At 36.8% G+C, this 23,662-nt stretch overlaps 1 protein-coding gene across 2 annotated transcripts in view; it reads right to left on the reverse strand.

Annotated features, from left to right (window-relative positions):
- Positions 1-549: 549 nt before the first annotated feature.
- The window catches only part of FDX1 (ferredoxin 1), a 35,141-nt gene continuing 12,028 nt past the window's right edge, over positions 550-23,662 (reverse strand). Inside the window, exons 3-5 of one of the 2 annotated variants that reach the window (XR_014297085.1) lie at positions 6,436-6,565; positions 915-1,598; positions 550-700 (exon numbers count right to left, since the gene is read on the reverse strand). Coding sequence is in view for 1 of the 2 variants with exons in the window: in XM_082660015.1 (XP_082516141.1) it covers positions 1,472-1,598; positions 6,436-6,565 (257 nt within the window). In the remaining variant the exon portion in view is untranslated. Of the gene's footprint in view, positions 1,599-6,435; positions 6,566-23,662 lie in introns of both variants that reach the window. The other variant, XM_082660015.1, reaches the window with a different exon arrangement.

The following is a 23,662-nucleotide window of genomic DNA, read 5'->3' on the forward strand; positions in this document are numbered from 1 at the left end:
ACAACAGTGAGAGGCCCGTGTACCGCAAAAAAAAAAAAAAAAAAGGTGAGCTCCCTGAGGGCATTCCTGATCGTGTTCATCTCTGTACCCCAATGGACATAAAACAATGTTGTAGGTCCAACACCATACTTGACAAATATTTGTGCAAATGCTCAAAGTGCACAGATGTACCTGAAGCTAACTCAACTTTATAATTCACTTTTAACTAGTTTTTTCTGCCCTTTCCCACCATTAGTCCAAACTAATGTTTTATTATACTTCCAAGAGCATACTTTGTACCCCTTTATTATCATTTACCAGTGTATTCACAGTAAAGATAAAGTACAAAGGTCTGCCATGCACAGACAGTGATCTGAGGTGTTCGAGCCCACCCCCTTCCAGGACTGTGCCCATCGTGCTCAGTGCACACTGTGAGGCTCTGTTCTCACCGAGAGGATGGCAGCCCACTCGCTTCCTTCTGCAGCTCAGGACAGAGAAAACCTAATCCATAAGATGTCCATTCTGTCACAGGCATTATTTTTAAAAGATTACAAAGACAGGCCATTCTGATTAGGATAAAAAAATAAAGACATGTAATTTTTAGTTTATTTCTCCAGTTCAGTCAGAACTGACACCAAACATCTTTGACAGCACTCCATTACCTGTGCTCAGTCGTTGCTCAGCACATTACCTGTGCTTTCACTGAATCAAAATTTTGGGGCTTCCCTGGTGGCGCAGTGGTTGAGAGTCCGCCTGCCGATGCAGGGGACACGGGTTCGTGCCCCGGTCCGGGAAGATTCCACATGCCGCGGAGCAGCTGGGCCCGTGAGCCATGGCCGCTGAGCCTGCGTGTCCGGAGCCTGTGCTTCTCAATGGGAGAGGCCACAGCAGTGAGAGGCCCGCGTACCGCAAAAAAAAAAAAAAAAATTTTGGACTAATGATTTATAAGGTCATACCTATCTTTGAAATTAATCAGCTTACTGAGCAATTAAATACACATCCATACACATTCACATTTAACTACAGCTATGATATTCCTAATTTCTCCACTTTCGATCTCAACACATAACTTGTAATAACAAGATACAGTTCTAATACTGACCTTCTAATTTGTTGTATGGCCCTAGACAAGCCATTTTACATCTCTGCCTCCACCACGTCTAACAGAGATAATGATACCTTTTTTTAACCTATTTTGTAGGTAAGTAGGCATAAGATTTATGTGAAAACATTTTGCTAATGTTGCTAATCAAACACAGGTAAAATATATAAGGTTTTATCATATTAACTACTTTCTAATATTTGATTTGTTTTTATAATTTAATCAAAATAAAGATGACATTCTTTCAGAACTACAAAATTCAGCAGTTACACAAGGTGAATTAAAGTAATAAATCTAGTCATAATAATAAATGCATTCATCCATGTTCTCATTTAATTACATTAAGAAATAATTATAAAAATAGGTAAAATGTTGTGAAAATATTCCTATTTATTCTCGCTTAGAGGAGTTCATGCCCATATCAATGGACTCTCTGGCATCAGACACAGCATCAGGTACTCGAACAGTCATATTGTCCATAGCCTTTGTCAAACAGATTTGGCAGCCCAACCGCGATCTGTATAAAAAGGGGGGGAGTATGATTTAGTATTAAGTATATATTATTCACAAAGCAATGCAGTTACCAGGACCTTTTCTTACCCAAAGCATAGGGATTTATTTACCTTTTAAATTTCCGTTAAGTAGAAAAAGATACATCCAACCCTTTCAACTAGAGGATAACAGAATGTAAATATGAAAAACAAAAAGTGTGATACGCCAAAGCTTCATTTTAATCTTTCTACTAATTGTTTCACTGGAACTACTGCTTTTTTGGTGACAGGACTGACAAGCAATGAAATGATGAGAAGGCACAACAGTGGAGGAGAGAACTGAGGTTTTAGCAATGCCAAGAGAATGACTAATCAATTCCCAGATAATTAAAACCATACAGTCTATGAAAGAAAGCTACACTTTTTAAAGTCTTTAAAACAAGAAATTTGGAATAAACACATAGATGTAAGTCATCAATTATCAGATGCATATTTTTCCCGCAATTTTAACATCTCTGAAACCAAATGCATCTTAAAATCAATGCCATCTTACAATCACAGCTACACTGTGAGGTAGCAGTCACATCAGAGGTGTCTCTTCAATTGAGTTATGGGAAGTATGTTAATATTATGTGTTGAATTTCATTACCATTCAAAATAAGTCCAAAAAGATTACAAAACAAAAATTAACAATACAGAGACCCAGCATAAATTGATATTAGGAAAGTAAATATTTGTCATTGGAAGAATAACTGTAATTCCATTTTCTTTTATTTTTTTCAGTATTGTGACCAATTTTATTTATATTTTCCTTTTAAAACAGTGATGTACAAATCTGTCTAAATAGTTCTAAATCTAAGTATAAATAGCTCTTTCAATATGCATAAAACGTTAAGTGATAAGATCATTTTACACCATATTTTAATCAGCAGAGCTTTTTCCTTCTTAATGGCACATAAAAATAAATACTATATTAGTCTTATAATCAAACTGCCTTCAATTTGATGGAATGTGGTATGTAGGTCTTGGTTTTGTCAACATATTCAGCAAGCACCTGCTGAGCATCAAAAGGCACAGAACTAAATGTCAGTGGGTTTGCAAAAGAACAGCAACTCACTTCGATCCTTACTGAACACCTCTTACATGCTGGGTGCCAGGGATGCAGGGGTTAGAGCCAAACAGACCAGTGGTACAGAATCCAGCACTGAACATGACGTGTTCACAAGCAACTTTCTTAACCATGCCAAATATTAGTTTCCCAACCTCATCCTAAACATGGATAATAAGTGGGCTCCTCACAGGACTGCCATAAGGATTAGTTGCTAATATCAGTATTAAGGCATGAACTTTCAATCAAATAGAAGAGCTGGGACACATTTGCAGATAATTAACATGAGAGACTCTGACAAATGCCACAGAGAGAGAAAGCTGAAAGGGCTGAGGAGAAAGCACTGACTTCTGATGGGGGAGATGGTGTTTCTAATGGGCTTTGAAGGCTGGCTAGAACTTAAGAGGAGAAAGGCATTTGAGGCAAAGCTAATAGGGATTCAAGGCATGTTTGAGGCAATATGGGTTTTTGGCCTGGCTGCTGTGCAGGCCAGACGAGGACAGGGGAGTGATGGGCTAGAAAGGTGGCCAAGCCATGGACAGCTCTGAACACCAGTGAAGGGGTTCAGGTTTTTACTGGTGAGCAATGAGGGACCACTGGGAGGTTTCTGAGTAAGGAGTAAGTACTACTGCCATGGGAAATATTGATTGCTGATAGAAAAAAATCCCCTTTTACCAATAATTCCTATTTGTTGAATAGAAACAGCCCTGACAATATTCAATTATGCATTAAGCTCTGTCTGCAAGAGAAAAAATAAGGCAAGCCAATTTAGACAAATTCATTAGGACTGCAGTGAGCCCTAGAGAGACTATTGGTTACTCTTGGTGTCCATACAAAGATGAGTAGGGTAATGCTAGCCTTCAAGGAACTTTTAGTAAGGGGAACAGGACAGAAAGAGCTACCAGTGATACAGGGCAGAATAAAGTAAGTGTAGTAACAGAAGAACAAGAACTGTGTGGGGGAACACAGGGAGGGGTGGCACCGAAAGCCCTTGCTGGTTCTATAACCCTAGAAGATAAGGCAGTGGCACTGTGGCTGTTCTCACTCCCCTACTTCCTCCTGGAAGGTCTCTGGCTCTAGGGTCTACCAGTGTAGAAAGTGTCTTACACTTCTACAGAAGGAGACGGACAGCAAGTCTTCCTTGATTTCACTATTAATCCTACAAAATCTCACACTTGTGCAAACCTTGAAGACATTTTCTCCATATACACCTGACAGTGGAAATATACTAGGTGTTACGTTAACTTTAATTCTAAAGTTTGGTTTTCAATGCAGAGAAGAAGCTTCAAATAGTAAAAAACCAAGGGTTTTGGGGTCTAACATAACTGATTCAAACCAGGGCTCTGTCATTCTCTAGCTGTGTGGCCTTGAGCAAATCCACAAGAACTAAGCTTTGTTCTATAAAATGGTGATAATACTGCCTAACTCTGAAGGTTAGAAATAATCTTTGTTAAGTTTTTAGGCATTATAGTAAGTTTCCGGCATTTGAATTAATAATATTATAGTCAGAATGCCAACAACAACCATTTAATGAATGCTTTCTTCACCAGACACTGTTCAAGGAGCTTCACGTACATTTATTAGTTGACACGACACAACAACCCTATGAGGTAGGTACTATTATTATCCTCATTTTACAAATATGGAAACTGAGGCCTCTGTGTAGATTATCCATGGAAACTGGTAGCAGGGAGCAATGACAACCATCAAAAATAGATTCACAGATAATTCCTGAATCTCTCTACCAACCACTAATTCCAAAAACAGTTGGTGACGCCTTTTGTGAATCAGGCACTGGAGACACAATGATGAAATAAGACATGGCCCCTGCTCTAATGGGGAAAAGGAGACATGTAACCAGTAAAATAAGTGCCATATGCACCCGTGTATCAACAAGCCATCATTAATCAAGGTTAAGTACACCCTAAAGTAAACATTAAAATGATGCTGTTTTATCTTAAAAATTATAGACATTTACATAGCACTTAATTTTAAAAATAAACCTATGGGACTGCCCTGGTGGTCAAGTGGTTAAGAGTCCACGCTCCCAATGCAGAGGGCCCGGGTTTGATCCCTGGTCAGGGAACTAGATCCCACATGGATGCCACAACTAAGAATTTGCAAGCCACAACTAAAGATCCCACATGCTGCAACTAAAGATCCCACATGCTGCAATGAAGATCCCGTATGTGGCAATGAAGATCCCACGTGCCTCAACTAAGACCTGGTGCAGCCAAATAAGTAAGTAAGTAAGTAAGTAAATAAAATAAACCTAAGAACTAAAGACTGAGTTTCCTTGTTTCTTTGTTTGGAAGTATATGGAACCCTAGAAATAGAAGTTTACACGCAGTTACTATCTTTGAACAAAATTATTTTCATTCCAAATATGTCAGTGTTTTCTAAATCCTACCTGTGAAAAGCATTATACTCTTTCCCCACAAAGCATTTCTACTAAAATTCTGTGTACTTAAGAATATCAGCTATAAAATGCCATAAAAGCTATTTCCTGCTTTCCATTATCTTGTTCTAAAACTTCTGAATTTTATTATCAAAGTTCTTGGCTAGTTTACATTTACAATAGGTCTCTTGTATCTTCTCACACTCATGGATCTCTCCTAAATGTAGCTCTCCATTTCCTCTCATTTTTTTTTCTTTTCATTCAGAATATTATCTGTTACATGCGCCTACAAATTTCACCTGAATAAAAGGGCAAGCAGTTAGCTATGATTTACCCCTCACATTGAAAGAAACAATTTTCAGAACCAAATTAACACAACATTGAGTGTATTCTGTGTGTTATCCTTTAGGAAAAAAAAAGGAGGTGTTGATAGAGAATGTGGCACCTGAAGATGTGAGGGGAGACAGGCAGATGGCAGTCACAATAAATACCAATGACCTAAAAACTTTTTGAGGATTATTAGATAAGAGGGTTTATCTTAAGGATCTAATAAAATTGTGGTTACATGATACACATGAAATAAAGCTATTATTATTACTATTATTTCTTATTTTTTTTAACTATTTTTCATTAGGGCCACCAAATTACAGTTAAACACCAAAGCCAACCTTAATTAAATAAACTCTTGTTATCTTGTCCCTTGAAACAGTAAATTAACTACCTATCTTCCCTAACTCAAACCAAAAGACTAGATAATTAAAAAAAAAATAAGGTATCACTTGATATCTCTTGCTACTATAAATCTTACCACTTTTAAGAGTAATTCTACTTATTAATAACAAGAATAAGCTCTGATTAATTTACTTTAATGTACAGTTAGAAACAGAAGTATTCATTTTAACATAATTACTATTATATATTAAGTTCTTTTAAAAATTGTATTCTCTCAAGTAGGTAAAATTTTCCATTATAATTTCTTTCAATTATCAAATCTGTCCTTCAAGAATACCATAAAAAGCATTAAATTTAATCCCAACTCATTAAACTGTGATAAATATTAATTCCTGGAATAAAAATAGATGAAAGAAGATTTATTAGGATCTAGAACTTATGCTTCTAATACTTCCAATTATTTTTTTTTACTTTTGTTAAAAGTTTCATAAGGGTTAAACTGTACAATACATAAGAGAAATGTCACATATTTGATATTCAAAGTCTGTGACTGTTATCTGTCTACACTGGGAGACCCTATTACATGCATGCGTATTACATGTCTCTGGTCAGAGACAGACATGAACTAATAAAACTTTTATCCTCCTATATTATTATTACAACAGAAGTGGTCCAAAAATCTTACCTATCTGTTAGTCCATATGCCAGATCAAGCATGTCATTCTCCTCATCACTGATTGCTTCTAATTTCTCAAATATGTGCTGTTCAAAGATGAGGTGACAGGTGGAGCAAGCCAAGGTTCCCTCACATGCACCTACAAAAGCAACAAACATTGAATATGCTCCCCTCTACATTCAACACAATTCAAAATTGACTTGAATTAATTAAATAATTTCTAAATTTAAAAATCAGCATTAGCATACATCAATGATAGGACTTTATTTCTGAATAAGAATTAGGGACAACCCCCCCATACCCAACACACACACACACACACACACACACACACACACACACACAGAGTTTGAAATCACTTTCAAATATTATTTTTAAAAGGTATGAACTAGATGCTGTGAGGGGAAACATAAAAATACAAATCCTAATACCAAAGAGCTTACAAGTTAATAAACTCAGATATGCATACATACAAAAATGTATGCATTTTAAACTTATATAGTAATGATTTATATAACAGCTATGCAAGTTACTTACTGTTTCCTGGAGAGCGCAACACAATTTATAATGCCTCACAGTATATAAGAGGAACCAGAAAGTAACCAAACTGACATCTAAAGTTAAATATTTTTCCCTCTCAATCTCTCCTTATAATCAGGACAGAATCAAATAAGTCACTTTAAGAGTCACATTGGTTTGGGACTTCCCTGGTGGCACAGTGGTAAGGAATCCACCTGCCAATGCAGGGGACACGGGTTTGACCCCTGGTCCGGGAAGATCCCACATGCTGTGGAGCAACTAAGTCTGTGTGCCACAACTACTAAGCCTGAGCCCACGAGCCACAACTACTGAGCCCATGTGCCACAACTACTGAAGCCCGCACACCTAGAGCCAGTGCTCTGCAACAAGAGAAGCCACCGCAATGAGAAGCCCGCACACCGCAATGAAGATTGCTCGATGCAACTAGAGAAAGCCCACGTGCAGCAACTAAGACCCAACGCAGCCAAAAATTAATTAATTTTAAAAGAGTTCTTTGTACATTAAAAAAAGAAAGTCACACTGGTTTAAAATAGAGAATATTTCTCCCGTTCCATGTTTTTAAAAGTCACTAATTTAACAGTTATTTATTGAGTGCATATTAATACGCCAAGGACTGTGAAAAGGGAACTGAAAAGTCACCTAGTCCAACTAAACTATGAATCTGCTCTGCAAAATCCTTTTCCCAGGGGTTACCCAGCTTTTGCTTGAAAACTTCCTGACAAAGAAATCCTCACTGCTTAAGCCAGCCAATTTCACACTCAGCTTCTACTGAGCTAAAAGTCTGTCACTCTGTAACTTTCCACCTACTGCTCCAATTCTATCCCATGAAGTCAAATCTGTTTTTTCTCTCTGGCTCTACCGAGGTGTAACTGACAAATAAAATTGTAAGATATTTAAAGCATACATCGTGATGATTTGATATACGTAGACACTGTGAAAGGACTCCTCTCATTTAGTTAACACATCTGTAACCTCATATATTTACTTATTTATTTTTAGTGAGAACATGTAAGTTCTACTCTCTCAGCAATACAGTGTTATCACTGCAGTCACCATGATTTACATTAGATCCTCAGTCCTTAATCATCTCAGAGCTGAAATTTTGTACCCTTTTACCTATTCACCTCCCTATTTCCCAACCTCCCCCAAGCCTCTGGAAATCACTTTTCTATTCTCTGTTTCTATGAGTTTAGTTAGTGAATCCTTCTAAACAACAGCTGTTCATATATTTGAGAATGTTCTTTCTTCTCCAGGCTGAGCGTAACCAGGCCCTCCAAATTTTTCTTACGTAATGACATAGTTCTCAATCCCTTCCCTCAGTCTGGTTGGGCTTTTCTTAAAATACAGCATCCAGAAGAGGACCTGACAAAACAGAACCATCCAGAATCATGTTCTCATTAAATTCTACCTAAAAAAGTTATTCTGGTTTGTTTCTGAATAATATTTTTTAAAGCCACTATACAACTGTAAAGATTATAGAGTCCTAGGAGTAACTTCAGTTTGATTTAGATTCTTTTGGTCAATAAACACTATATAAAATATTAATAAAACTGCTATCAATAATTAGTGAACTTCTTAATTTTCCTCAGAATGAATTTATCATTTTAAAAAGCGTTGTTCTTTTTATAAGTTAAACATTTGTTACTCATATTTTATTTTTTAAAACATCAAGAAAGAAGAGACAGGCTTCCTTAAACATTCATTTTTATTAAATCTCATTCAAAGCAGTAACAAGATAAAGCACAGACACCATATAGTGATGTACAGGAGCCATAAGCATGGACTGTAGAGCCAGATTCCCTGGCTTCAATCCCAGCTCCACATTTTACTAATGGCATCACCTTGGGCCACTACACCCTCCTGCCTTAATTTCCTCAATAGTAACTGTACCAACCTCACATAATAGTTGCAAGAATTACATATAAGTGTGTACTTAACATATGTACTTGCAACCACAACTGACTGGTAGAGAATAAGAACTATTCAAGTGTTGGTAATTATTATGATTTGGAAGTTATAAGAAAACTTAAGAGTCATTCAACTTTTTTAAATGTAAGAGTAAGAATTAAACCCAAGAAGTTAAATGAATCAACTATGAATTCCTGCCACTCAATAATCTAATTCACCTTATGTGAATATTAAATATATAAACATATATATACATATATTCAGTACATTTATGTAATACACAAATATATACCCACACCAATTGGTTATTTGAACAAGCACTTTCCTTTTCTACTTTTGTATAAATATGAGGCATTTCACAGAAAAAGGTAAATGGATATATTTTACTTAAAAAGAAGTAAGCTTCCTCTGCTTAAAAAAATACAGATAGGTAGGTAGGTAGGAAGAAAGAAAGAGAGGGAAGGAGGGAGGGAGGGAGAGAGAGGAAGGAAGGGAGGGAGAGGGAGGGAGGAAACCCCTGCAGTAAAAGGAGAACTGGTGTAGTACAACCCTGAGGCCATCTGGGCTCTAGATGAATCTGCCATACTCTCTGCTATGTCCTGGGCAAGCCTCTCAAGGGCCTCAGTTTTCTTCTCATCTGTACCATGAGAGACTGAAGCAGATGATATCTAAGGGCCTGTTCTCGCTAACATTTTATGACTCCACAAAGAAGAATTACAGTTCTTAATGGATTTGTTCCCTAGTATTCAATAAATATATACTAACTTTGTTTTCTGTTTTTATCTCATCAATACCCAATCCAGACAAACTCAAAACTAAAATGGCAAATCGCTCTGAAGATACTATGGGACAAAATTCAGGAAATCCAGCATCTTTTGTCTTAAAAAGTATGTAAAACCTCCTTATAAAATATACCAAGCAACGCTCCTAATTTAAAAAGCTTATAACTCCCTTCATATTTTTATTATTAAAAAAAGACAAATCCTGAGAACTGCAAGCCATGTGTAACAGAATATGCAAGAAAAACAAAACTCACAGTCCAGGGTGGGATGCGGTGCTAGGGGCTATAGAGGCAGACAGGGGACCAAGCATGGAGGTCTCTCATGCTCTCCTAAGGAGCTTGAGCTGTCCTATAAGCGCACTCCCTGTTTCCTGACACGGTGGGTAAACTAGCATGCTCGTAGTGGGTGGGTTGACAGAGATGTTTCTGGCCAGGGGTTATGAGCACCCGTCACTTCACTGCCCCTCTCCTGGATCCAGACCCTGAAGGACAGTGGTTGCTGTTGAAGTTACGGGAAGATTCTAAAGGATTCTGAGTAGGAAAGTGACATGGTATGTTTATTTTGGATAGCTCTTGCTGGTGCCTGTGTGTAAAGGATGGATTTGACATGAACAAGACAGAAGCAAAAGTCATGAGATTTCACCAAGGAGGAGGGGGAAAAAGAGGAAAAGAAAGATAAGAAACTGAGTCAAGGAGAGACCCGCCCCCTCCAAGAAAAGGAGTCAAAATACAAATGTGTCAAATGCTAGAGAGAGAACCAGAAAGTGTGACATGAGAAAAGCCCAGGGAAGAAGCGAGTGCATACAATATGGTCTCAATCATCTCGGAATGCAGAGTAAAGTTCACATGCTAATAAATCCCTCCAGAAAATTTAGGACATTCCTTTTTTTTGCCACCTGGTCAGTCAAAATGAAGAGTTACCATCCGTGTTCCAGCTCTTCACTTTCTTCCCTAGGAAACCTCAATTCTTTTAACCTTCTCTTAAAGGCTTTATTTTCATTCTCTAATAGTTTTCATTGCTCCTCTCAGGAACCTTGCCAATTATTTCCACATCTTGCTTAAGTTGCCAAGTTCAGAGCTGAAGAGAGTATTCTAGTAAGAATTTGACAAATGTTGAATATATACAGAAGATTAACTTTTGGTTCCTACACTCAAGTTTCTATTATACATTCTAGTCCCATATTTATTCTTTAGATAAACGCACCATGCTCAGGATTCCTTATTTTACAGTTCCTTCAAACTTTTTCTATCACAAGTTGTCAACAGGTATGCTTTTCTTATTCTTTGTACTAGGAAGAAACTCAAATATAATAGAAACTTTAAAACTCAGAATGAATCAACTCAGCATGCATAAGATGGCTACCACTGAACCAGAGACACATATGGTCATATAGTGGTACAAGTATCACTACAGAAAAAAATGTGGAGCAAAGATTTACAAACCCTGTGGATAGTACTTATAAGAAGAAATAGTCAATCCTGCAAAACTCCAAAATAACAAGACAATCTGAGCAGTTTTTTGGAGGGTTTTTTTTCCTTAGATTTAAACTATATGTTCTATAAAAAAGAAGAAAAAATTAGAGAACAGTGAAGACATGTCTCTGAAAAGGTATTAGGAGGAAAAAAGATTTTAAAAGTGAGCCTAAAACTGTGAGAAGAAAACTTTAAGAAAAAGTTACTCCGTTTTTGTTTTTTTTTCATCTCATGATTTCATGATGGGTATTTCTGCCAATTTATTTGTTTCCTGGTCTGGTAATTAGAGGGCGCTCCCCAATTAATAAGCATCTGACTTTTGCCTTTTTGGTATACAGGTCTATGAATCTTAACACATGTATAAGTTTGTGTACCCACTACCATAACCAGGATACAAAATAGGTTCGTCATCCAAAAGAAACTCCCCTGTGTTGCTGTGCCTTTGGAGTCACAGCCTGCATTTCTATACAGTAACAACGAACCACAAAGACAAATTAAGAAAAACAATTCCATTTACAATCGCATCAAAAAGAATAAAATACCTAGGGGTAAATGTACCTAAGGAGGTAAAAGATCTGTACTCAGAAAACTGTAAGACACTGATCAAAGAAAGTAAAGACAACACGAACAGATGGAAACATACACTGTGTTCATGGGTTCGAAGAATTAATATTGTTAAAATGACCATACTACCCAAGGCAATCTACAGATTCAATGCAATCCCTGTCAAATTACCAGTGGCATTTTTCACAAAACTAGAACAAAATTTTTTTTAATTTGTATGGAAACACAGAAGATCCCAAAGAGCCAAAATAACTTGAGAAAGAAGAACAGAACTGGACATATCAATCTCCCTGACTCAGACTATACTACAAAGCTATAGTAACCAAAACAGTATAGTACTGGCATAAACACAGACACATAGATTAATGGAACAGAATAGAGAGCCCAGAAACAAACCCACACACCTATGGTCAATTAATCTATGACAAAGAAGAATATACAACGGAGAAAAGACAGTTTCTTCAGTAAATGGTGCTGGGAAAACTGGATACTACATGTAAAAGAATGAAATTAGAACATTCTCTAACACCACATACAAAAATAAACTCAAAATGGATTAAAGACCTAACTGTTAAGACCTGAAACCATAAAACTCCCAGAAGAAAACAGAACACTCTTTGACACCACAGCAATACTTTTTAAATCTGTCTCATAAAGCAAAGGAAATAAAAGCAAAAATAAACAAATGGAACCTAATTAAACTTAAAAGCTTTTGCATATAGCAAAGAAAACCACTGACAAATTGAAAAGACAATCTACTGAATGGGAGAAAATATCTGCAAATGATACGACCAATAAGGGATTAATCTCCAAAATATATAAGCAGCTTATACAAATCAACATCAAAAAAACCAAACATCCCAATTTAAAAATGGGCAGAAGATCTGAAGAGTATAGCCACAATGTAATACAGTATGGAGGTTTCTCAAAAAATTAAAAATAGAACTACCATATGACCTAGCAATCCAATTTCTAGGCATACATTTAAAGGAAATGAAATAACTACGTCAAAGAAATATCTGCACTCCCATGTTCACTGCAGCATTATTCACAATAGCCAAGATATGGAGACAACCCAAGTGTATGTCCATGGATGAATGAATAAGATGTGGGGTGTGTGTGTGTGTGTGTGTACAGATACACACACAATGGAATGCTATTCAGCAATAAAATAGAAGAAAATCCTGCCATTTGTGAAACATAAATAGACCTTGAGGGGATTATGCTAAGTGAAATAAATAAGACAGAGATAGACAAAACAGTGTATGACACCACTTACATGTGGAATCTAAAAAAGTCAAACTCATAGAAACAGAGAGTAGTGGTGGGGGCTAAAGGAGATGGGGACGATGGTCAAAGGGTGTAAACTTTCAGCTATAAGATGAATAGGGTCTGAGGATCTACTGTAAAACATGGTGACTACAGATATAATACTGTATTATACACTTGAAATTTGCTGAGAGTAATATTAAATGTTTTAACCACACACACACAAAAAAGGAATGATGTGAGGTTAACCCTATTGTAATCATTTTGCAACTGAGATGTGTATCAAACCATCACGTTGTACACCTTAAACTTATACAACGTTAGTTGTCAATTATATCTCAATAAAGCTATAAAATAAATAAAACAAAACCGTGGTGATGGCTGCACAACTCTCTGAATATACTAAAAAACAACGTATACTTTCAATGAGTTAACTGTATGGTATGTAAATTATATCTCGGTAAAGCTCTTCCAAAAAAAAGAACTCAACTAGATATATTTTTAATGGGTCTACCACTTAACTCTTAATTCTATTTCACTCATCTACATGTCTATGTTTTTGCTAATATTACACTGTCTTGATTACTGTAGCATCAAGTTTTAAGATCTGTACTATACATATGTCTTCCAGCTTTATCTTTCTCTTCTAAAATTGTTTGGCTATTCTAGTTCATTTGTTTTTCTGTAAAAAGTTTAGAATCAGCTTGTCTGTATCTAGAAAAAATCCTGCTGAGATTTTAATAGGAAATGTATTAAATCTATACATCATCTATAAATCTAAAATCAACATCTTTACTATGTTGTCTTCCAATCCATGAATACAGTATGTCTCTCTACCACTTAGGTCTTTGCTCTCTTTCATCAGAGTTATATAACTTTCAGGATATTGATGCTATACATATTTTATTAGATTTAAACCTAAAAATTTCATTTTGAGGAGCTATTGTAAATGTTCTTTTTTTTGTAAATGTTCTTTTAAAAATTTTTTTGGTTTCCAACTGTTCATCGCTGGTACACAGAAATACAATTGATTTTTGTGTGTTGACCTTGTATCCTAGGACCTTGCTAAACTCACTTAGTTCTAAGATTTTTTTAATAGATTCCTTGTGATTTTCTATGTAAATAATCATCTAAAAACAAGACAGTTTTCTTTTCAACCTGTATGCCTTTTAATTTTTTTATTTTTTCATTATTTTATTTTTATTTTATTTTACTTATTTTTAAAAATTTTATTTATTTTTGGCTGCATTGGGTTTTCATTGCTGCGCGCGGGCTTTCTCTAGTTGCAGTGAGCAGGGGCTACTCTTCACTGTGGTACGCAGGCTTCTCATTGTGGTGGCTTCTCTTGTTGTGGAGCACGGGCTCTAGGTGTGCGGGCTTCAGAAGTTGTAGCACACGGGCTCAGCAGCTGTGGCACACAGGCCCTAGAGCGCACGGGCTTCAGCAGTTGCGGTGGGCTCAGTGGTTGTGGCACGCAGGCTCTAGGGCACGCGGGCTTCAGCAGTTGTGGCGCACGGGCTCACTAGTTGTGGCTCGCAGGCTCTAGAGTGCAGGCTCAGTAGTTGTGGCACACGGGCTTAGCTGCTCCACAGCATGTGGGATCTTCCTGGACCAGGGATCGAACCTGTGTCCCCTGCATTGGCAGGTGGATACTTAACCACTGTGCCACCAGGGAAGTCCTCTTTTTTCTTTTTTTGCTTCATTACACAAAGACTTCCAGCATGATGTTAGTAGGGTGGTGAGAACAGACATCCTTGCCTTGTTCCTAATCTTAAGAGAAAGACGTTTCATTCTTCAGCATTAAGCATGACGTTAGCTGTAAGCTTTTCATAGATATCCTTTATCAGCATCTGATTTTGCACCACAGCTGCCCACTTGTTTTCAGTTAAAACACGGGAGCTGCCACCAATTCTATATCCCATTTGAACAGAGTTCACATCGTTATTGAACGTCCCTGCTGCTCCCAACTCCACTAGAGCCACAACCCAAAGGCTATAGGCAAGAACAAAGTGGATGAGATTCCTGTTGGGCCTCATCTTCTAACTCCTTTTCAGCATCACAGAATTCCCAGGCTCCTATCTAACATGAAATTATCTGCATTGAAAATCAGCAGTATATATATTCCCAATGCCAGACTGCAAAGTGGAGTCCCCATAGTGTATGTGGGGTGTGTGCATTGTGTGTGTGCAGTAGGTGGGCCCAAGGAGTTAAGGAGTTCTTGATCTGGTATTAAAAGTTAGAAGTTGCAATGCATTTTCTCATAGAAGCCAGGCTATAAATGGTGATTAAGTTAGTTGTGAAGAAACAGGTTCTGTGGGTTGGCCCGAAAAATTTAGCCACCATGTATAACAGTATTTCCATCGGAAAACAAATTCCAAATGCCAACTAGTTGACCTGAAAATGGATTTGGTAAACAAAACCTATCCCTAAAATGGGAAGTGTTTGTTGTTTTTTATGCTTATCACATACACAGGGAACAACTATACAAAACACACAGTGGGAGGCAACCTACCAAAGGAAAAAGGATACAAAAGCAACAACTATAGAACCTTCAATCTAAAACTGATAGCTGATCAAAATATGGGTACACCGATATAATAATACATGTGGAGAGTTGGGGATTGAAAGTGCAAAAGTTATGTGACTTATGCTTATATACAGCCCCAAAGCAGCACTGACAGCTGTCAGCTTTTAGTGTCTTTATAAGTGGTTGGTTACATAAGAGTAAATTAATAGGGGAAATGTGTACATATGTGTGTATATACATATGTAAATAGAGATACATACACATATATTAAACAGAAAGTGATCACATTTTATGAGGAATACATTCTCAAAGATTTTGAAATTGTTGAAGTCTCATAATTCGAATTATATTCTCAATGAAACAAAATGTAAAGTAAGGAGTGGGTTCTTATAGTTCGTAAATCTATAATCCTCATATCATATTTTTGTTGCAAAATATACTTAGAACAAACACTTGAAGTGAAACTTTTTCCATTACTATGTCCACATTTCAAATAATCAAAGATACTCCATGGCTTACAACAGACGATAATCTGAACTGACTTAGGGACACATTACAGCCGTATTAGCCCCTGATGCCAGCATTTTATCCATCATCCTTGCTTAGTTACACAACAACTGTCATGAACTTAAAGGTATGTACAGTTTAGTGCTGCTTTAATATTGCTGGCATTCTGGCTAATGATTCAGTTCTGTCTCCTAAATTAACAGTAATACAAATCATGGTAGGTTTTTGGCTTTCTTCATTGCATTCTGTCATATTTAACTTCTGTCCCAAAATAACTCGCTTTCGGATGCATTTTTCGGCATTAACACGTAATGAATGCTTGGCTGAAACTCTCATAGGCTTTAAAATGATATTAAATTATAACCACAGTTTAAAATATCGGCACTACAGTCAACAGAAATCACACAGACATCAGATGTCTGGAAACAGCACAGTTCACATGATACTGACAAAGGCTGACAGGTATTTGTTTACAATTGTAAAAGGCATGGAAGCAAATATAAAATTTATAATTCGCACAGACTGCCAGCTTGAAATTATGGGATTCTTGACAAAAGGTTTGGTTTTCACAGTATTTCTGATTTTACTAGAGTAAGAACCTTAATATTGTTAAACTGTACAATTTCAAATTTGCATAATTTAAAAATTACATTAAGAATAAGTAAGGCATGGGGCTTCCCTGGTGGCGTAGTGGTTGAGAGTCCGCCTGCCGATGGTCCAGGAAGATCCCACATGCCGCGGAGCGGCTAGGCCCATGACTCATGACTGCTGAGCCTGTGCATCCGGAGCCTGTGCTCCACAGTGAGAGGCCCACGTACCGCAAAAAAAAAAAAAAAAAGAATAAGTAAGACATGGTTACTGGCTAATTTCAAGGTTGATGATGAATAAAACTCTGAACTGAGGTGTTTTTTTTTTAAAAAAAGACCGATACTAAGGTTTTGCACAAAAGCTTAGAAATTCTTGCCATAAAACTATTTCCAAAGAAAATTAGCTATCTGCAGACTATTGCTCCTTTCATGTAATTTGAGAGTTTTCCACCAGGAAAAGATTGTTTCGTTTGTGTGTGTAACCATACTAAGATAATTTGGAGATCTGTAATGATGCTGACAAGACAGACTGCCTAACCCCTTTCCCAAACAAAACTCCAAGGGATAGCTATGTGGAAATATTATATATTAAAAATATGAAACTATATAAAAATATAAAACCTAATTTTCTAGAGTAAACCTTGATCCACCAGAGCTGGAAATACAGTATGTTAATAAGGAGTCAATAAACATAATACAAATAGAGATTTATATGATCATTATCAGGGTCACCCAATTTGAATAATTTCCCTCCAAACAGACCCATGAAGGAAATACATAATATTTAAGAAAAAAACAAAGTCTGAGATAATAAACTAGGTAAATTTGATCAGAGAGGTGTAACTGCCCCCTAGTGACAGAATACTATAATATACTCTGAAAACTTAAAGATCATCTAAAAAATCTACATTAACTTAAAAGTTGGAAAGGAATGTTCATAAATTTATTGCTTCCAAAATTTACAATTGTCCCTTTTTACTCACTTGTCCATTCACTACTTCACTTCATATATAAATAAAACAAGGATGATTTTATACTTCATCACAGTCTCTTAGGAGAAAAATGTACAAGTAAACAATATACAATTAACAGGTTGTGATAAATGCCATGAAAAAAATGAACAGGATGCTGCGATGGAGAATAACAGGTTCAGGGTAATGAAAGAACATTTTGGACTGGGTGGTTGGGCAAAGACCCACTAAGGAAGTATTACAATATAAGATAAACTGAGACCAGCAAACACATACAGGATATTCAGGGTGGAGTGAGAGGGAAGTGTCCCAGGCAGAAGAAAATGCAAAGCATGAACAAAGTCTCCAAGCTAGAAATTCTGGGTGAGTTCAGCTCTTGATAAAAGGCCAGTGTGGCCAAACTGAGAGAAAGAACAATGAGAAATGGGGAAGAGGAAGAAAGGCAGATGGGGCCATTAATGCAAAACCTTTTAGGCTAGGGTAAGGAATGTGGATTTTAACCTAAATGAAAAGTTATTCATGGCTTTAAATCAAGGAACCTGTCTGATGTGCATTATGATGAATCACCCTAGCTGCTGGGCTCAAGAGCAGAAGCAGAGTGGTGCAGTTCCTGGAACATAGTAACTAGCCAGCCCCAAGTAGTGACTGCAGGGATGGTGAACACAGGACACATTGGAGACATACATGGAGCACATCTGACAGGAGCTGCTGGTGGACTGAAGGTAGAGGATAGGGAAGAAGAAAGAATAAAAGACGCTCTCCAGTTTCAGGCTGGAGCACCTGAGTGATGCTCGCTACTGGCAGAAAAGATTCTCAGAAAGATAAGTTTCAGTGGGGGGGAAAGAATCAAAATCTGTTTAAATATGTTGACTTGTTTAAATGCCTGTGCAATTTCCAAGAAAAGACATAAAGTAGGAAGTTGAATCTATAAGTCCAGGGCTCAGAGGAATGGTTGAGCTAACAATGTAAACTTAAGAGTCTATGAGCATCTGCACACCAGTCAGAATGGCCATCATCAAAAATACTACAAACAATAAATGCTGAAGAGGGTGTGGAGAAAAGGGAACCCTCTTGCACTGTTGGTGGGAATGTAAATTGATAAAGCCACTACAGAGAACAGTATGGACGTTCCTTAAAAAACTAAAAAGAGAACTACCATACGACCAAGCAATCCCACTACTGGGCATATACCCTGAGAAAACCATAATTCAAAAAGAGTCATGTACCAAAATGTTCATTGCAGCTCTATTTACAATAGCCAGGATATGGAAGCTACCTAAGTGTCCATCAACAGATGAATGAATAAAGATGTGGCACATACATAGAATGGAATATTACTCAGCCATAAAAAGAAACGAAACTGAAGTATTCGTAGTGAGGTGGATGGACCTAGAGACTGTTGTACAGAGTGAAGTAAGTCAGAAAGAGAAAAACAAATACCGTATGCTAACATATATATGGAATCTAGAAAAAAAAAATTGTCATGAAGAACCTAGGGGCAAGATGGGAATAAAGTTGCAGACCTACTACAGAATGGACTTGAGGATACGGGCAGGGGGAAGGGTAAGCTGGGACAAAGTGAGAGAGTGGCATGGACATATGTACACTACTAAACGTAAAACAGCTAGCTAGCGGGAAGCAGCTGCATAGAACAGGGAGATCAGCTCGGTGCATTGTGACCACCTAGAGGGGTGGGATAGGGAGGGTGGGAGGGAAGGAGATGCAAGAGGGAAGAGATATGGGGACATATGTATATGTATAACTGATTCACTTTGTTATAAAGCAGAAACTAACACACCATTGTAAGGCAATTATATGCCAAAACAGATGTTAAATAAAGTAAATTTTATACAAAAAAAAAAAGAGTCTATGAGCATCTGGATGGGATTTAAGGTCACAGAAGGGATAAGATCATCCAGGGAGAAACTGTACAGACACTCTGTACTTGGCCACCCTCGTCTGCATATGGTGTTCACCTATGAGCATGACTATAACAAAGGCAATATGTAAAGGGTGTCCTGTATTCAACTTTAGAAATGAATTAAATAGTTGCCCCTATAATGTTGTTATCACGACCTCTTCTTCATAAACATAATATTTCAGACTTCTTGACTGCATTTCTCTCATCTTTTTTCTAGAAAGTGGCTGAGTATTTTAACTCTATCTTTTGCGAACCTATTTTAGCTTATCTCAAATGTGTATTTACATGCCAAAATTTCTGGACACATTAGGATCCTTGATCTTTAAAGTTTCTCTTCTAAGTCTGTATAAATGAATGCAGAAATCTTATCAAACTACTGAAGACTGTATTGGCATTAAATTTTCTGTATTTCTGGGGCATCAGGGGAAAAAGATTCTGTTAGTGGTTATCTCTGTGTGATAAGACTATAGGGACAAGCAAGAAGAACTACAATCCTGCAGCCTATGGAACAGAAACCACATTCACAGAAAGATAGACAACATGAAAAGGCAGACAGCTATGTACCAGATGAAGGAAGAAGATAAAACTCCAGAAAAACAACTAACTGAAGTGGATAGGCAACCTTCCAGAAAAAGAATTCAGAATAATAAGAGTGAAGATGATCCAGGAACTCGGAAAAAGAATGGAGGCAAAGATCAAGAAGATGCAAGAAGTGTTAAACAAAGACCTAGAAGAATTAAAGAACAAACAAACAGAGATGAACAATACAATAAATGAAATGAAAACTACACTAGAAGGAATCAATAGCAGAATAACTGAGGCAGAAGAACAGATAAGTGACCTGGAAGACAGAACGGTGGAATTCACTGCTGCGGAACAGAATAAAGAAAAAAGAATGAAAAGAAATGAAGACAGCCTAAGAGACCTCTGGGACAACATGAAATGCAACAATGTTCGCATTATAGGGGTCCCAGAAGGAGAAGAAAGAGAGAAAGGACATGAGAATATATTTGAAGAGATTATAATTGAAAACTTCCCTAACATGGGAAAGGAAACAGCCACCCAACTCCAGGAAAGGCAGAGAGTCCCATACAGGATAAATGCAAGGAGAAACATGCCAAGACACACAATAATCCAATTGGCAAAAATTAAAGACAAAGAAAAATTATTGAAAGCAGCAAGGGAAAAATGACAAATAACATACAAGGGAACTCCCATGAGGTTAACAGCTGATGTCTCAGCAGAAACTCTACAAGCCAGAAGGGAGTGGCATGATATACTTAAACTGATGAAAGGGAAGAAACTACTACCAAGATTAAACTACCTGTCAAGGATCTCATTCAGATTTGATGGAGAAATCAAAAGCTTTACAGAAATCAAAAGCTTTCTCTTAGCAAAAGCTAAGAGAATTCAGCACCACCAAACCAGCTCTACAACATATGCTAAAGGAACTTCTCTAAGTGGGAAACACAAGAGAAGGACCTACAAAAACAAACCCAAAACAATTACGAAAATGGTAATAGGAACACACTTATCAATAACTGCCTTAAACGTGCATTGATTAAATGCTCCAACCAAAAGACACAGGCTCGTTGAATGGATACAAAAACAAGACCCATATATATGCTGTCTACAAGAGACCCACTTCAGACCTAGGGACACATACAGACTGAAAGTGAGGGGATGGAAAATATATTCCATGCAAATGGAAATCAAAAGAAAGCTGGAGCAGCAATACTCACATCAGACAAAATAGACTTTAAAAAAAAGAATGCTACAAGAGACAAGTAAGGACACTACATAATGATCAAGGGATCAATCCAAGAAGAAGATATAACAATTATAAATATATATGCACCCAACATAGGAGCACCTCAATACATAAGGCAACTGCTAACAGCTATAAAAAAGGAAATCGACAGTAACACAGTAATAGTGGGGGACTTTAACACCTCACTTATACCAATGGAAAGATCATCCAAACAGAAAATTAATAAGGAAACAGAAACTTTAAATGATACAATAGACCAGATAGATCTAATTGATATTTATAGGATGTTCCATCCAAAAACAGCAGATTACACTTTCTTCTCAAGTGCACACGAAACATTCTCCAGGATAGATCACATCGTGCGTCACAAATCTAGCCTCAGTAAATTTAAGGAAACTGAAATCAAAGCAAGCATCTTTTCTGACCACAACTCTATAAGATTAGAAATGAATTAAAGGGAAAAAATGTAAAAAACACAAACACATGGAGGCTAAAAAATACGTTACTAAATAACCAAGAGATCACTGAAGAAATCAAAGAAAAATCAAAAAATACCTAGAGAAAAATGACAATGAAAACATGACTACTCAAAACCTATGGGATGCAGCAAAAGCAGTTCTAAGAGGGAAGTTTATAGCAATACAAGCCTACCTCAAGAAAAAAGAAAAATCTCAAATAAACAATCTACCCTTACACCTAAAGGAACTAGAGAAAGAAGAACAAACAAAACCCAAAGTTAGCAGAAGGAAAGAAATCATAAAGATCAAAGCAGAAATAAATGAAATAGAAACAAAGAAAACAATAGCAAAGATCAATAAAGCTAAAAGCTGATTCTTTGAGAAGATAAACAAAATCTTATAAACCATTAGCCAGACTCATCAAGAAAAAGAGGGAGAGGACTCAAATCAATAAAATTAGAAATGAAAAAGGAGAAGTTACAACAGACACCGCAGAAATACAAAGCATCCTAAGAGACTACTACAAGCAACTCTATGCCAATAAAATGGACAACCTGGAAGAAATGGACAAATTCTTAGAAGGGTATATACTTCCATGACTGAACCAGGAAGAAATAGAAAATATGAACAGACCAATCACAAGGAATGAAATTGAAACTGTGATTAAAAATCTTCCAAGAAACAAAAGCCCAGGGCCAGATGGCTTCACAGGTGATTTCTATCAAACATTTAGAGAAGAGCTAACACCCATCCTTCTCAAACTCTTCCAAAAAATTGCAGAGGAAGGAACACTCCCAAACTCATTCTATGAGGCCACCATCCCCCTGATCCCAAAACCAGACAAAGATACTACAAAAAAAGAAAATTACAGACCAATATCACTGATGAATATAGATGCAAAAATCCTCAAAATAGTAGCAAACCGATTCCAACAACACATTAAAAGGATCATACACCATGATCAAGAGGGATTTATCCCAGGGATGCAAGGATTCTTTAATATATGCAAATCAATCAATGTGATATACCATATTAACAAATTGAAGAAGAAAAACCATATGATCATCTCAATAGATACAGAAAAAGCTTTTGACAAAATTCAACACCCATTATGATAAAAACTCTCCAGAAAGTGGGCATAGAGGGAACCTACCTCAAAATAATAAAGGCCATATATGACAAACTCACAGCAAACGTCATTCTCACTGGTGAAAAACTGAAAGCATTTCCTCTAAGATCAAGAACAAGACAAGGATATCCACTCTCACCACTATTATTCAACTTAATTTTGGAAGTCCTAGTCATGGCAATCAGAGAAGAAAAAGAAATAAAAGGAATACAAATTGGAAAAGAAGAAGTAAAACTGTCACTGTTTGCAGATGACATGATACTATACATAGAGAATCTTAAAGATGCCACCAGAAAACTACTAGAGCTAATCAATGAATTTGGTAAAGTTGCAGGATACAAAATTAATGCACAGAAGTCTCTTGCATTTCTATACACTAATGATGAAAAATCTGAAAGAGAAATTAAGGAGACACTCCCATTTACTACTGTAACAAAAAGAATAAAATACCTAGGAATAAACCTACCTAGGGAGACAAAAGACCTGTATACAGAAAACTATAAGACACTGATGAAAGAAATTAAAGATGATACAAACAGATGGAGAGATATACCATATTCTTGGATTGGAAGAATCAGTACTGTGAAAATGACTACACTACCCAAAGCAATCTACAGATTCAATGCAATCCCTATCAAATTACCAATGGTATTTTTTACAGAACTAGAACAAAAAACCTTAAAATCTGTATGGAGGCACAAAAGACCCGAGTAGCCAAAGCAGTCTTGAGGGGAAAAAATCGGAGCTGGAGGAATCAGACTCCCTGACTTCAGACTATACTACAAAGCTACAGTAATCAAGACAATATGGTACTGGTATGAAAATAGAAA

The sequence above is a fragment of the Grampus griseus genome (assembly GCF_964374135.1).
Source record: "Grampus griseus genome assembly, chromosome: 8".
Lineage (NCBI taxonomy): Eukaryota > Metazoa > Chordata > Mammalia > Artiodactyla > Delphinidae > Grampus > Grampus griseus.